Raw genomic sequence first — 14,252 nt, 5'->3', positions numbered from 1 at the left:
TAGTTAGTATTCAACCCATTTTTTAAAATTTGTTCAAGGTTTCACAAAACAAGGAAATTGCCTCACTAACGCTTTCCCCCGCCGTTCGTTATTTAATTTGTGTTGTTATAATAGACCGGAATTTGTAACAGATAAACTTGTATTCTTTAAATATATTTGTAATTATATGGTGCGTGTTGATTTGCATGACTCCAACACCTAACCTCGTTTTGTTCCGGATTCTGTTCCGCCACCCTCCTTTTATTTCCATACGTAGTGAACCATAAGTCGTTATTTGACATCTCTGAAACTGAGCCGTCAAGACCGGAAAAGCTCAGGTTAACGCTTCCACCGGGGGATCTGTAGTCTCTGTGGTTACCGAGCAGGTAAAAAGCCTTCAAAACAGCGCCTAAAAGCTCATATTCACATTTTGCTGTTACGGTGTTACTATTACAGTTCAAGCACGGGTTAACAGCAGTAATTTGACACAAACTTTGTATCTAGTTTACGACTCGCCAAGTCACTAACTAGAGAGATGCTACACTTGTGCTAGCTTTAGCCGTTTAAAAGTCTAACTTTGGTGTTTCACGTTGTCGCCACTCACTCCTGACCTTTTAAATGGTCTTATTTTAAAAAGTAAGTGTTTTAGAATTCATAAAGTTGGGCATATTTGGGGAAATTTACCTTTATGTTGTAGTTAAGCTAATGCTAACATTCCCCAAATAGTAGCGCTTCCTTGTTCATTAGCGTAGATTTGCGTCAGGTGTGAAAATCAGTTAGAAACAAGACTGAAGTGTTCATGTTCTGCTGTTGAAGGTGGCTGACTAGCTGCGAGGAGAAGTGGCCCGAGGCTTCCCAAGATGGTCAGAGCCGGGGGTAGGAGCATGTCTTCATGTTGTTTATTCATTCACAGCTGGTCAACTCAAATCTTTGTTATAACTGGGCTGTTTTTTTTTTACAGGTGTTTTGAAATTAGCTGCGCTCATATTAGTGTTCCTGCTAGCCGTCTTTATGGCTTTTCAGCTTCTGGAGATCAACGTGGATTTTAAAATTGGCAGCATGGGTGAGTAGCCTACAAGGTGTTAGTCATTACTAAAGGCAGCACACGGAAGTGGGATGGTAAAAGTGAGGCAATCGTCCCAACAGGCTCGTGATAGCTCTTATCTTTTGTGTCACTCATGCTGTTCATTGCCTCTGTATAATTGTGTTTAGAGAGATGCTATTTACTCAAGAGCCTGGCTTGGTTGACTTATTTTTAAAATTATTCATAAAGTCCTTCATTTATTCTTGTTCTTTTAACTAAATGGGTGAATTTTTAGTGAACACATTTCTTGGAACTGGACACCAGAACCTACTGGTTCTTGGTTATTCTCTTCAGGGCACAATGGGGTGCATATTTCAAATATTTAGCCTTTTCTAGCGCACCTTTTTTTTTTAAAAAAAAAAAATAAGCGTGTCACTAAAGGCTTTTTCACGTCATCGGGTTTGTCAGAGCGTGAAATCCCTTAATTCACTCAGAACATTTCATCTCATGAAAAGGTTCTTGTGCTTGACAGTGAAAAATGCAGCCAGCGTTATTTCGTCTGTCACTGAACTCAGAGCTGTGGCTGATTTAAAAGATTTTCCTACGTTTGTAATACATTTTTTCCCCCCATTTTCAGCTAAATCTTTGCCGGTGGTTACAGGACGTAAGTATCCCTCACATTCCCCTGTCTTTTCACTTTTTTCCTCCTCTACCTGCTTACTTTAAAGTATTTCTACTCCTTTCTTTTGGTTTTTCCTTACCAGTCGACACAAAAGGGTAATGATTTGTTTATTATGTTGTGCTGTCGTAAGAATGCTTTTAAATATGGTAAATGGCCTGTACTTGATATAGCACCTTCTAGAGTCCTGGAGCCCCTCAAGGCACTTTACAACAGTCATTCACCCATTCACACACACATTCACACACTGGTGGGGATGAGCTACAATGTAGCGGCAGGTGTCCTGGGGCGCACTAACAGAGGCGAGGCTGCTGAGCACTGGTGCCACCGTTCCCTCCGACCACCACCAGCAGGCAACGTGGGTTAAGTGTCTTGCCCAAGGACACAACGACAGCGACAGACTGAGCGGGGCTCGGAACCTGCAACCTTCCAATTATGGGGCGAGCACTTAACTCCTGTGCCACCGTCGCCCCGGTAGACATTACTAAGTTAAAACACGGACAGGCATGTGATATTGTAAATCTTCTAATACAGTAATTTACTCAAGCTCATCAAGCTCCAGGCCTTTATTGGAAGGAGGGCCAGAATTGGAGGTAGGACTCAATTTCTATTTGAGCAAAATGAATACCAGTAGAATGAATAAAAACGGGGTGTGTATTTGAACCTATAAAATACTAGGTTCATTTATTGAAAATGTGCAGTTACCATAATGTGGTACGGTTTGCATATAAAACATTAACAAGGCTAAATTACAGTAGGGAAATACTGTATTGTAACAAAACAGTAGAAAACATACCTGTACTGCATTTTAAACGTTATTAAATACCGGTATTAGAAAAGGCAACCTTGCCGCTTCAAAGTTGAATCGTTTCGTCTCGTTTGGGTTGTAGTAAAAAATAAAATAAAACCCTCAAATTCAGTTCCTCTTCGGCTCCGCACCTGCATGGTTAAAGTTACCCTCACGGTCTATCACTGGCAAATCAAAAGTGAGACGGATGACACAACCGCCCCCCCAGTGGTACTTGCTTGTTACCACATCCCATCTGGCCACAATAAAAAAAAAACGGCCGTTATTCACCTCCGCCGACTCCGACACCGGCCAAAATGTGATACCCGACCGTTAATTGAATACAGGCCAATATTAGAGGATTTACGGTATTCTGTGTTTTTGACGTTATGCTTTGATATGTTAATAGAGGTTTTTTTTTTTCTGTGTTTACAGCAACAAAGCCGGCCATTCATAAATGCGGGCTGTCCAAGGCGTGTCCCGCTGGACATTTTGCCTTCAAAGTTACGAGTGGCGCCGCCAGCGTGGTCGGGCCTAGGATGTGCCTGGAAGACAAACTGTATGTGACATTTTACTTGCAGCCTTCTAGAAAAACCTATTTGAACAGGTTTTTAGTATTGGTGTTGATGCTTTTTTATTGACTGGATCATGGAAAACATTTCCTGCTGCAGTGCCACAAACCTAGCCATAACGGGCCAGGATGTGGGCACGTATGCTTCTGTAAATATTAGGGGTGTAATGGAATGCTAAAATTGAATTTGGTTCAGTGTTTTGAAGAGCTCGGTTTGATTAATTTTCTGTATATTATTTATTTATTATCTGAAGCAGCTCCTGTAGTGAGCAGAACCAAGTGTCATCACAGGCTGCTGATCTAGCGTGATGTCTAATCATTTCACAGGTTAGGGTTAGGGGCATGGTGGACAGTTCGTTTAAAGTTAAAGTCCCTTTAGTCATCACACACTGGTGAAATTCATGTCTGCGTTTGACCCATCCCCGTGGGGAGCGTTGAGCTGCAGCTATTTGGTGGTTTAACCCCACAATCCAACCCCTTAAAGCTGAGTGTCATACAGGAAGGCATTGGGTCCCATTTTTAATGTCTTTGGTATGACCCGACCGGGATTTGAACCCAGATCTCTCAGGGCAGACACTCTACCACTAGGCCACTGAGAAGGTATGTTTATGTCCAGAGTTTAATAGCGTTTGCATATCTCAGACCGGTGGACATCATCTGTGTTATAATCTTTGGGTTTCAGCATGAACCTGTCTAATTACTGGGAAACCTGCTTCTGTTTTGACCAACACGTTTCACATCACACTCCTCGCCGTGATGCTGAGAAACATCACAGCGACTCAGAGTCCCTGAACAGACAGCTCATCCCATCCTCCGTGCTCATGGACATTCCTTTTTGTTTTGGTGGTTCCCCAGTGTGCCCTAGACCTGTGCTGAAGTCTCGCCTCCTGGTTTGACACAGTCAGAGCTTTCTTTGCATAGTTTATGCAAGATTTAAACTCAAAACGGGAGACTGGAAAAAATGTGGGAATAAGAAGGTAGAAGCCCCGCACAAAGCGAAACATCTGGTCACCCTACCCTCCACCCTCGGTCTGTGTGGACTGGGGAGCGCCGGGGGGGGGGTTCCCCCTAGCTACCGCCTGGTGCCCGCATGCACATAAGGACAGATGAGTTTGGAGACATTTTGTTCCTTAATTAAATTAGGATTTGAAAACTTAATTTCAGTACAGGGAGTGCAGAATTATTAGGCAAGTTGTATTTTTGAGGAATAATTTTATTATTGAACAACAACCATGTTCTCAATGAACCCAAACAATTCATTAATATCAAAGCTGAATGTTTTTGGAAGTAGTTTATAGTTTGTAGTTTTAGCTATTTTAGGGGGATATCTGTGTGTGCAGGTGACTATTACTGTGCATAGTTATTAGGCAACTTAACAAAAAACAATCACATACCCATTTCAATTATTTATTTTTACCAGTGAAACCAATAGAACAGCTCCACATTCACAAATATACATTTCTGACATTCAACAACAATACAAAAACAAATCAGCGACCAATATAGCCACCTTTCTTTGCAAGGACACTCAAAAGCCTGCCATCCATGGATTCTGTCAGTGTTTTGATCAGTTCACCATCAACATTGCGTGCAGCAGCAACCACAGCCTCCCAGACACTGTTCAGAGAGGTGTACTGTTTTCCCTCCTTGTAAATCTCACATTTGATGATGGACCACAGGTTCTCAATGGGGTTCAGATCAGGTGAACAAGGAGGCCATGTCATTAGTTTTTCTTCTTTTATACCCTTTCTGGCCAGCCACGCTGTGGAGTACTTGGACACGTGTGATGGAGCATTGTCCTGCATGAAAATCATGTTTTTCTTGAAGGATGCAGACTTCTTCCTGTACCACTGCTTGAAGAAGGTGTCTTCCAGAAACTGGCAGTAGGACTGGGAGTTGAGCTTGACTCCATCCTCAACCCGGAAAGGCCCCACAAGCTCATCTTTGATACCAGCCCAAACCAGTACTCCACCTCCACCGTGCTGGTATCTGAGTCGGACTGGGGCTCTCTGCCCTTTACCAATCCAGCCATGGGCCCATCCATCTGGCCCAGCAAGACTCACTCTCATTTCATCAGTACATAAAACCTTAGAAAAATCAGTCTTGAGATATTTCTTGGCCCAGTCTTGACGTTTCAGCTTGTGTGTCTTGTTCAGTGGTGATCGTCTTTCAGCCTTTCTTACCTTGGCCATGTCTCTGAGTATTGCACACCTTGTGCTTTTGGGCACTCCAGTGATGTTGCAGCTCTGAAATATGGCCAAACTGGTGGCAAGTGGCATCTTGGCAGCTGCATGCTTGACTTTTCTCAGTTCATGAGCAGTTATTTTGCGCCTTGGTTTGTCCACACGCTTCTCGCGACCCTGTTGACTATTTTGAATGAAACGCTTGATTGTTCGATGATCACGCTTCAGAAGCTTTGCAATTTTAAGACTGCTGCATCTCTCTGTAAGATATCTCACTATTTTTGACCTTTCTGAGCCTGTCAAGTCCTTCTTTTGACCCATTTTGCCAAAGGAAAGGAAGTTGCCTAATATTTATGCACACCTGATATAGGGTGTTGATGTCATTAGACCACACCCCTTCTCATTACAGAGATGCACATCACCTAATATGCTTAATTGGTAGTAGGCTTTCGAGCCTATACAGATTGGAGTAAGACAACATGCATGGAGAGGATGATGTGGACAAAATACCCATTTGCCTAATAATTCTGCACTCCCTGTATTTACGCAGGGTCAGGGTACTAATCGTATCGTTGATTTAGATGTTTGTTAACTGATGTGAACATTAAGTGACATAAAAGCAAAAATGGTGTGAATATGAGGGGTAAATACTTTTTCACAGCTTTGTACGTTTGTCGTTCTTCCTGATCTAGTCTGACTTCTGTGCTCTTGTTTCCAGATTAATGAGCGGAGTGAAGAACAACGTTGGGAGAGGGATCAACATCGCCCTGGTTAACGGTAAAAACAGCAGCCTGAGCAGAAAACATCAAGATGCCACATCAGTCTGAAAACTAAAACATTATGTTTCTGGAAACCTATCATCTGTAATCCAACGGGAACCTTTTCTTCTTTCCAGGGAGAACCGGAGAAGCTCTTAAAACGGCTTATTTTGACATGTGGGCAGGAGGTCAGTGTTCTTTAACTTCTGACCGTTTGAAGACGACTTTAGTAAACTAAACATGCCTGACTCTGTGCAGATGTGGCTCCATTCATTAAGTTCCTGAAGGAAATTGAAGATGGGACGATTGTGATGATGGCATCGTTTGATGATCCAGCAACAAAGTAAGTTGTTATTTCCTGTTAACACTCTATGTAAAATGATTCCTGCCTAAATCATTAACAATACTCTTGTCTTGTTTAACAGACTCAACGATGAAGCCAGGGCGATTATTGCTGATTTTGGCAGCACGGCCGTGGGCGGTCTGGGCTTCCGGGACAACTGGATCTTTGTGGGAGGAAAAGGCATCAAGACCAAGAGTCCGTTTGAGCAGGTAACTGCACCCCCAACGTCTACAAATGTTTCCTCGTCCGCTGCTGCTGCTTCTCTTGAGTGAGTAAAGCAAGGCGTGCGTCATCATGTTCTCACACTGTATGTGTGGTAGCAACACGTCGGACCTTCAAAACTGGAATCGCAAAGACTAGAAACCTGGAAGAGAGGAGACTGTTGTGCTGTTATGGATGTCTGTTGTCCTTGAGGCTTGCGGTAGTTGTTGGAGCATATGCCGGGGTTTATGGGGGTTGGAGGCAGAAAAACAAATGTGATGTTGGGAGTGATCCGAAGTTTTGGGATCAGTTTTCATGTGGTACCAACACAGAAAACACGCTTCCTTGGTGACCGTTGCCACTTTGTGTGGAGAAAAGTGTGAAGATAATGATGTCTTTGGACAAGGACATGGCTGGGCGGACATGTTGTCCTGGTATTTGGATCATGCTGCTTCTTCCGCGAGATGCCCTCACGAGGGATGAGAAGAATTTCAAACATGCTTGATTTTCGTGCCATAGCCTTAAAAAACAGGTCAACCCCTACCAGAGTCTTAGTCAACTTCCTGTTTGAAAAATGCAACAAATGTTGTTACCTGGCTGACCCAGAGGGCGGAGCCGCTAACAAATACACACACACACACACACACAGGCCCACAATGGCATTGTGACATCGTATGGTACCAGCCAACATCGTAGTGCAGAGTTTTTACCTGAAGAGGGCGCAACTCTGACCGTTTTAGCAGAATATTTACATTTTAACTAAGATGCGCTTAAGTTCCAAATTATTGCCTACACGTGTCAACAGCACAATTAGACACTCATTTATATAGTTTATCAGCAAAATGTTGATTTGGGGGTGTACAACGAAGAACTGAAGAAAAAGTTTTATCTGACTTTTATGCTAATGGAAACCCAGGGAAAAGGAAACAAAACCATCATGACGCTGAGGTATGCGTCTCAGACCGGTTGGGTTAGTACCAAACCAGTTTGGTCAGTTCAGAAGACTAGTGTGTTTGACTGCTTAGGAACAAATGACCCTTCTCCCTGCTGATCATATAAGGCTCCCCATCGAGTCTGACTAAAGCCTTCACGAGGGAGAGACACACACTGACGGAGACCATTCGCCCTTAAGCCGGGTGTACACTGTGCGACTTTTTCACTTTTTTGAGCCGATTTTCCAGTCGTGCGAGAATCCACGACATCGGGGCGAGTTTTGCGCCGAGCGGTCGTGTAGTGTACAGGGGGTTACGAGAGGCGATTAACACCACGTGACCAGCCGCCGATCAGCAGTCGTGAGGTCGCAGGGACTTCTGGTGTGTTTAATATTTCGCTCGTCCCTCGTGAGGGTATCGCACTGTTGAAGCGGCGCTGCGAGCAGCTACGATCCAAAAAGTATCAGAACCGCTCACGACGCATGCGCGCGCAATCCTGCGTCAACGCCGGCCGGTCGCTCGCTATTTCCCTAATAATACACGCTGTTCGTTTTGTTTCTACACGTTTTTTTACTCAAAGATTGTCAAGAAAGCGTGTTTGTCGTGTTCATGTCAAATTAAACTGATCACAAAACACAGATTCACTTTCTTTATTTCGTTTTCCTCATCCAACCCCCATAAATCCCTGTGTGTCCTCCTGCAGCACTCCCGAAGGACAACAGGCAAGACAAAAAAGTCTGACGTGTTGAGTAAAAACTGCTATTTTTAGCACATTTTTAGGGCCGACGTGTTGCTACCAGACGTACAGTGTGAGCAGTCAGGTCGCATGCGAGAACTGGGTCGTGCAGTGTGAGCACATGACTCGTGAGATCTGCCCTGCGAGGAAGTCGTACAGTTTGAGCTGAAGCTGAACGCTACGAGTGAAAAAGTCGCACAGTGTACGCCCGGCTTTATACTTCTCCGTCTCCTGGAGTGTGGCAAAGCAATTCCCCACCAGGACAACAGAGGGCGAAGCGCTGTTCTGTGGTATACTGTCATGTATCCGGTCCAAGATGGTGTGTTTGTTTTTTGTATTTCAGAGACTTTAACGCAGAAAAATTTGTCCCTCATCCTCCTCCACCTCATGCACTCGCCACCTCTAAATCAGTGTTTCCCGTCATTTCCGTCCACAAATGAAACGCTTGCTGCTTATCTTTTCACTCCTCCAGTCACGGGAATGAAACATTCTTTTTTTTTTTTTTTGTTTTTTGTTTTTTTTTTTTTTTTTGTTTTTTTCCGCGAGGTATTCTTCAAGCTTCTCGGTGTCTGCTGTTAGATATATTTGGCTCTATTCTTCAATCAATCAATCAATACTTTATTAATCCCAGAGGGAAATTAGAGTTTCAGTACACACAATTCAGAGATCAGACATACATGGGCAAGACATGACAAGAATTGGTGACTGTGGTCATTCGCAACCCGAGTCGCTCTACCTTAATAGAGATAAGAGGGTAACATGAGGATTGGTTCAGGTGGAGGGAAAAAAAAGGCACTTCAGCTTTACCCTCCACTCTGCAAAAAAAAAACCTCAGATATGCAACAGACTTCAGACTACACAACATAACATGAGACTCCAATAGGAGGGGGGGGGCTGGGATTCAGTTTCCCCCATCGAGAGCAGCCATCTACGGCACTCATCTACTGTACAGTCACAGGTGGGAGGGAGATCTTGGGAGAAGCAAAAAGCAATGGCAGCGCTGTAGACGACAGCGGCGTCCTGACCAAGCTTGTTCTCCGTCTCAACGGACGGATGTTTAGAAAAGAGATCTTGATTTCCTCCGTCCTTGCGAGCCTGTCGGAGAGCTCGCGAAAGGACGGCTAATGGTGTCGCGTGCATCTGTCCCGACACAGACTGAGAAGTATTAATTAAGCATAACATCCTAGATCGGTGTCACACCACAGCAAACACGGCTCCTAGTTTAGTATTTGTTTTTCTTGCGTAGAACAAACATTTGAGCAGGACGTGTTACATTCCCATGTTCTCTCTCCATTTCCTTCCTCAGCACATAAAAAACAGTGCAGACACCAACAAGTATGAGGGCTGGCCCGAGGTTCTGGAGATGGAAGGCTGCGTTCCTCAGAGGCAACAGGAATGATCCCCGCTCCTGCATCATCTCACCAGTTCACCCTGTCTATCCAGCTGTTGGCATTAGCATCGTTGGCAACCCGACTTCTGCGTGGAGAGATGGGTTTTTCCATCTCAAAACATTTCAAAAGGAAAGAAAAGCTGCAGGAACTCTGACACTTGGCCCAGTAGCTCTTCTGTCGGATGGTACGGAGCTAACTGCTTTGAGGTAAAAGTGGAGCGCACTGAGATTCGTCTTCATCAGTTTGCGTCCGTAAATCCCAAAGACAAGCTTTTGCTTTATTTTTGACAAACATGAATGTCGTTGGTCACATTTTTATGAGGCTCTGCTTTCTTCTCTTCTTTCGTGCCTTAATGCTACTTTTTGTACCTTTTTGTAACCAACAAGTCTGATATTTGTATTTTTCCACTTAGAGTTGTTTGTTTTTTGCGGAAATTCTAACTAACAAACTTTGTAGACACTTTTCCAAAACTGATGTTTGTAAATAATTATTTAGTGAGGGAAACCAGATTAAAAAGATGTTAATATAATTAATGTATTAATATAATTTCTTTAAATAAATGCTGTGACCTTGTGTGTGTCTGTGTGAGTGCGTGCTAACTTTGTTGGTTAAAAGTTGTAACATGACATTTAGAACAGACAGAAGAGCTTTAGGAAGTTTCAGCAGAAAACCAGAATTTTGGCCTTTAGAGTGAAAGAAGACCAGCCTTTTCCATCCCCTGACCCTTAACCCCACCCACCCTCTGGTAAGTGGGGGTTTAGGTTATTTTATACTAAACAAGTTTAAGATGGTAAACTGGTGGTCATTAGTTTGCTCAAGTTAAACGTGAAAAGGTGGAGTTAATAACCGGATTGTTTATTTTATCCTTTAATCGGACACTAAGCTCTAATTTATTGGTGTTTATTGCATCATAATTTAAGATTTCACGACAAAGTAATTTTGGTGGAATTATTATAGTTTGTGCAGCAACTTTGTTATTTCTAGTTCATTAAGAGCCGATCATGTGGCGGCGGCACTTAGACACGAAGACTCAGATGTTCAAACTGAGCTTCAGAAACTGCCCATCTTATGGGATATTCACCGTGATACGGGGTTTTTATAGGTGTGCAACACATAAAAAACATTTTTTAAATGATTATTTCTGATTATAATCGTTCACTGAATTTTTCATGTGAAATGGTCTCCTACACCAGCGGTTCCCAAACTGAGGTCCCTACAGTTTGGTCTTTGCTGAGGTTGTGAGGTCAGTAAGATTTTATTTGTAAACATTACATGTATAAAGTCTCAACACACCCATCATAACGCCATATAAAAGTTATAATTCTGTATGTCTGTATAAAGTTTGCAAATGATCACATAATTCACAGCCCAAATCCAACAGAACCAATCGGGCTGATTCGGTTCGGGTTCGGTCTCAGGTTACAACTCCAGTGTTCAGCCCTGCAGTACCACATGCAGACCAAAGTTTCCTACCCGGTAAATACACCGGCTCTGACGCATCTGGAGGCTACGCTGGTGCGGCTGTTAAAATAACAACTACATTCCACTATCATTGATTATGGTACTCTTCTATGATGCGGCATCGTTAATGCTTGCATCTCATGTAGTGATTATTTGATTCTTTTCCTCAGCTCTAACTATCCTACACCTCCCCGTCGGCCGTCGGGGGTGGGGGGTGCGCGCGGGGTTTGGAGGCCACAAAGAGCGGGCTCGCGGGTCACGTCCGCGGATCACTGGCTTACTGCCAATATGCATGACTGCATGTGGCTTTGTAATTATTTTTCTTCAAATTATTCTCTTACGTGTTGGTGCAGCTGTAACAAGTGAATTTCCCCACTGTGGGATCAATAAAGCCTATTCTAATGTGTGGGAAAAGTCTTGGGAACCATTGTCCTACACCCGTCTCCTGCATTAGCTTCTGATCGTCAACTTTTCTATTCCTCTAGGATCGGAAAAGCCTGACAGATCAATGTCACACTAAAATTAGCATTCATGAACTCACCCATCTTGACTCACGACAGGGAAGGCAGTTGTTCTTTTAGTGTCCAGGAAACAGCAGAGAATGCCTAAGCTAGTACAAGCTAACCATTAATATTAGCAACTACACCATACAGCAGAACTCCTCCAGGCTTGTGCTGTTTGTAGAGACAAAACATCAGAGTTACAGAGCAAATTGAGTCAGTGGTAGAGTCATGTTGCTGTTGGCCAATCAGAGGCGAGATGCCCAAAACTTGCCTTCTGAAGCTCAGCTCTGATGTAGCTCACTTCTAGTTCCTGGAAATGGTGCACCAGTGGTTTTGTGAAGTGCCTAATGATTTTTATCTCGAGAGGCGCTACATTAAATATTGTTTCTTTCTTTTTTGTCCCCTGAGTACGACTTACAAGACATTCATTCCTATTAGAGACCGTTGCAAATGTACTAAATAAATAGGTGTTCAACACCTTTGAATAAATGTCTTAAATCTGAGATAAATAATCCCCTTTTTTCTCTAAGCACAGCTCACAAAGGTTGTTTCATGATGTCAGTCTTATCTCAATTTACAGAACCAACCTATACTTTACTTTTTACAAAAGGACCTCACTGATGCTTTACAGATGAGTCACCTCTCATGGGTGTTGCTGCTGCGACATTTTAACTTATTTTTCAGTTGGAGACTTAAAATGAGAACTTTATTTCTTAACCCTAGAATAGCACAGTAAAGTAAGTGAAACTGAAAAAAAGCAAAAAATAAAAATAAAAAATATCAAATTACATTGAAACAATTACTGACACCCATATAAGGTGTCATTCAGGCATGACTGTTTTTGTTTGGTTGTAATAAGGACAATTCCACCAGAGGGCGCTGTTGTATCAATCTGACCCGTCTTTTCTGGATTTCTGCAATAATTTAGTGTTTCTTGAGGGATGCAGCAGGATTTATAATCATGCAGCCATGTTTATAATATAACACGTCTGATTTAATCCTTGTCATGAGGAAGCAGTCAGTTAGTAATATTACAGAGGTGTTAAACGCTTTAACTTCTTGCTTGTTTTCTTTGCTTTGTCTGTCTTTGTCAACACAAGGTTTTATTTTTACACCAGTGAAGTGACTTTCTGACACACACACACACACACACACACACACACACACACACACCTTTTGTTTTTTATAAGGTTATGCAGGATAGATTTTTTTCCCCAGAATGACTTGTGATGCAGGTACCTAAGTCATAGTTTGTTTCTCTGCGGTTAGAAATGTACAAACGTGTATTCTGTCTGGAGCCGGCATGGGCCGAATGTCCTCCACGTGGGAGTGAAGCAGCTCCAAACTGGTCTCGTAAACAACACGACTCACGGTGATTATGCACGAATGTGGCCCGTCTCCATGACACAGACCTCCGTTAGTCCAGCGGGGGCCTGAAGGCACACAGATATGAACTTGAATATGAGAACAACACACCCTCACAAAAGGTGCATTTAAAGTCCGGCCTCTCTCTTTCTCCGTGCTCCCAGTATAAATCTGTCCCAGTAAACAAAAGTTGACTGGCCCTGGAAAGGCTTCTGAAGAGCTTTTCCTTGTGACCTCTGACCACCTGACTCAGAAAACGTCAAGAAGGAAGCCGTTCTCGTTAGATAAAAACTTGTTGTCAGTTCCTCCATTCTGTTGGTTCAACGAAGGTTTAGTAGGTTTTTAAACGAGCTTTGTTTCCATGAACACCTCCTTCCTCTTCAACACAGGATGGCATTGTTGCACACAACTCCGGAACGCGGGATTTGTTGTTGACGGGTTTTTGCCTTACACAAGATAACCTTATGAAGAGCATTTATTATTTAGTCCATCTAACTCATGTCCCCCACAGGAAGTTGACTCTCCATCACTTTTATCAGATTATTTAAGGATTTTTAATGTTTCCCAGAACTTCTCATGGGTCGGAGTTCTTTATCTGAACGTAAACATTCTGTGTTCCCCCCGATCCTTTCTCTGATTCCAAACAAAGCCCGACCGTCTTGTTTACTTTCAGCACATGGACCGCCCCACCTCCCACCCCCACCTAACTTTTTCTACAAGCTTCTTTCAGGATTTCCGACCCTCCCCCTCTACGTGCACACCGCCCTGGTTTTCTACACCACCTCCCATTTTATGACTGCCTAGTCCCAAACACACATGTGCACACACACATACACTCATGCACACACACACACACACACACACACACACAGCTGTGTTTACACTCTGCGGTAGCTTCCTCCTGACCTCAGCACAGACGCCACGCTAATCACAGACTGTGATCGATAACCGATCATATGGATGTTTTCACACCGATCCTCCGTAGATGGATCCTCCCAGTTGTACTGTATCGCTCTAGACTCTAAAATGAGGCGATTGATGAGATTAATCTGGTTTAAATGCTGAGAAACAGCTTTTATAACCCCCACTAGTTCTCTTCGTGTTGCCTCTTCTGTCATGTGTGAAAATAAAGATCTCATTCATCTTTCAAAGCATCCAGCTTAACGTCAGAAAGCCGAAGTTGACCAGATTGCCACCGGCAACAATCCAAGTTCAACCACTATATTTGTTGACGTCCCTCGAGCAGATGCTTTTAAAGATTTGAGTTTTTTTGAACACAGTAAGAGAATTTGCTTTTAATGCTGTTGTGTCTGAATTTTACCTTCCAGTTACACACCAG

General features: G+C 43.2%; 1 protein-coding gene across 2 annotated transcripts; it reads left to right on the top strand.

Annotated features, from left to right (window-relative positions):
* Positions 1–223: 223 nt before the first annotated feature.
* On the top strand, positions 224–10,157 carry fam3c (FAM3 metabolism regulating signaling molecule C). 2 transcript variants are annotated; one of them, XM_015959886.3, is made up of 10 exons: positions 224–365; positions 796–855; positions 941–1,042; positions 1,641–1,667; positions 2,905–3,028; positions 5,942–6,000; positions 6,119–6,169; positions 6,240–6,324; positions 6,407–6,533; positions 9,500–10,157. In XM_015959886.3, exons 2-10 carry the CDS (start codon positions 840–842, stop codon positions 9,590–9,592), a joined length of 684 nt encoding a protein of 227 aa, XP_015815372.1. In that variant the 5' UTR covers positions 224–365; positions 796–839; the 3' UTR covers positions 9,593–10,157. The 2 variants fall into 2 exon arrangements, with proteins under 2 accessions (XP_015815372.1, XP_054595713.1); XM_054739738.2 differs by lacking the exon at positions 1,641–1,667.
* The last annotated feature ends 4,095 nt before the right edge of the window (positions 10,158–14,252 follow it).

Source organism: Nothobranchius furzeri, chromosome 1 (genome assembly GCF_043380555.1).
Source record: "Nothobranchius furzeri strain GRZ-AD chromosome 1, NfurGRZ-RIMD1, whole genome shotgun sequence".
Classification (NCBI taxonomy): domain Eukaryota; kingdom Metazoa; phylum Chordata; class Actinopteri; order Cyprinodontiformes; family Nothobranchiidae; genus Nothobranchius; species Nothobranchius furzeri.
Note: the sequence above shows the minus strand (reverse complement) of the source record. Positions and strands in the feature narration are given on the sequence as shown.

Bases quoted from the DNA above. Each gene is read 5' to 3' on its own strand.
- fam3c (XM_015959886.3), top strand. The intron at 6,001-6,118 runs GTAAAAACAGCA...TCTTCTTTCCAG, and splicing joins CAACATCGCCCTGGTTAACG to GGAGAACCGGAGAAGCTCTT. The intron at 6,170-6,239 runs GTCAGTGTTCTT...GACTCTGTGCAG, and splicing joins TTTTGACATGTGGGCAGGAG to ATGTGGCTCCATTCATTAAG.